This window comes from Aptenodytes forsteri, unplaced genomic scaffold, assembly GCF_000699145.1.
Source record: "Aptenodytes forsteri isolate BGI_AS27 unplaced genomic scaffold, ASM69914v1 Scaffold54, whole genome shotgun sequence".
NCBI lineage: Eukaryota > Metazoa > Chordata > Aves > Sphenisciformes > Spheniscidae > Aptenodytes > Aptenodytes forsteri.
In genome coordinates, this window is record NW_008796044.1 from 5589456 (window position 1) to 5589792 (window position 337).

General features: G+C 56.4%; 1 protein-coding gene across 3 annotated transcripts in view; it reads left to right on the forward strand.

The window, feature by feature from the left end:
* Window positions 1–337, forward strand: part of GABRB2 (gamma-aminobutyric acid type A receptor beta2 subunit) — a 180857-nt gene that overhangs the window by 2123 nt on the left and 178397 nt on the right. For all 3 annotated transcript variants that reach the window (XM_009285716.1, XM_019473825.1, XM_009285717.1), the window contains one exon: window positions 197–264. In XM_009285716.1, the coding sequence (XP_009283991.1) occupies window positions 197–264 (68 nt within the window). The remainder of the gene's footprint in view (window positions 1–196; window positions 265–337) is intronic.

Here is a 337-nt window from a genome sequence, read left to right on the forward strand (position 1 = left end):
GCGTGCCCCGGGGGTCGGTGGGAGCCTGCTTTCGGGAGGGCGGGGGAGGGAAGGCGCGGGGAACGCTTTTTGCCTTCCTCCTGACTTTCTGTTCTTGTTTAAACGTCGCTTCGTTTCTGTCTTAGTCCTGCTAACTCTGGTGAGAATGAGTTAAGTTCTTAGAGATCACATTGCGGACCATCTTGTCGGTTTGCAGGTCCCCCAGTGGCTGTTGGCATGAACATAGACATTGCCAGTATAGATATGGTCTCAGAAGTCAATATGGTGAGTATTTAGGGGTTTGGGGCTGGTTGCTCTCTGAGGGGGTGGCTGGCGCCTCCCCCCCCCCCCCACCCGC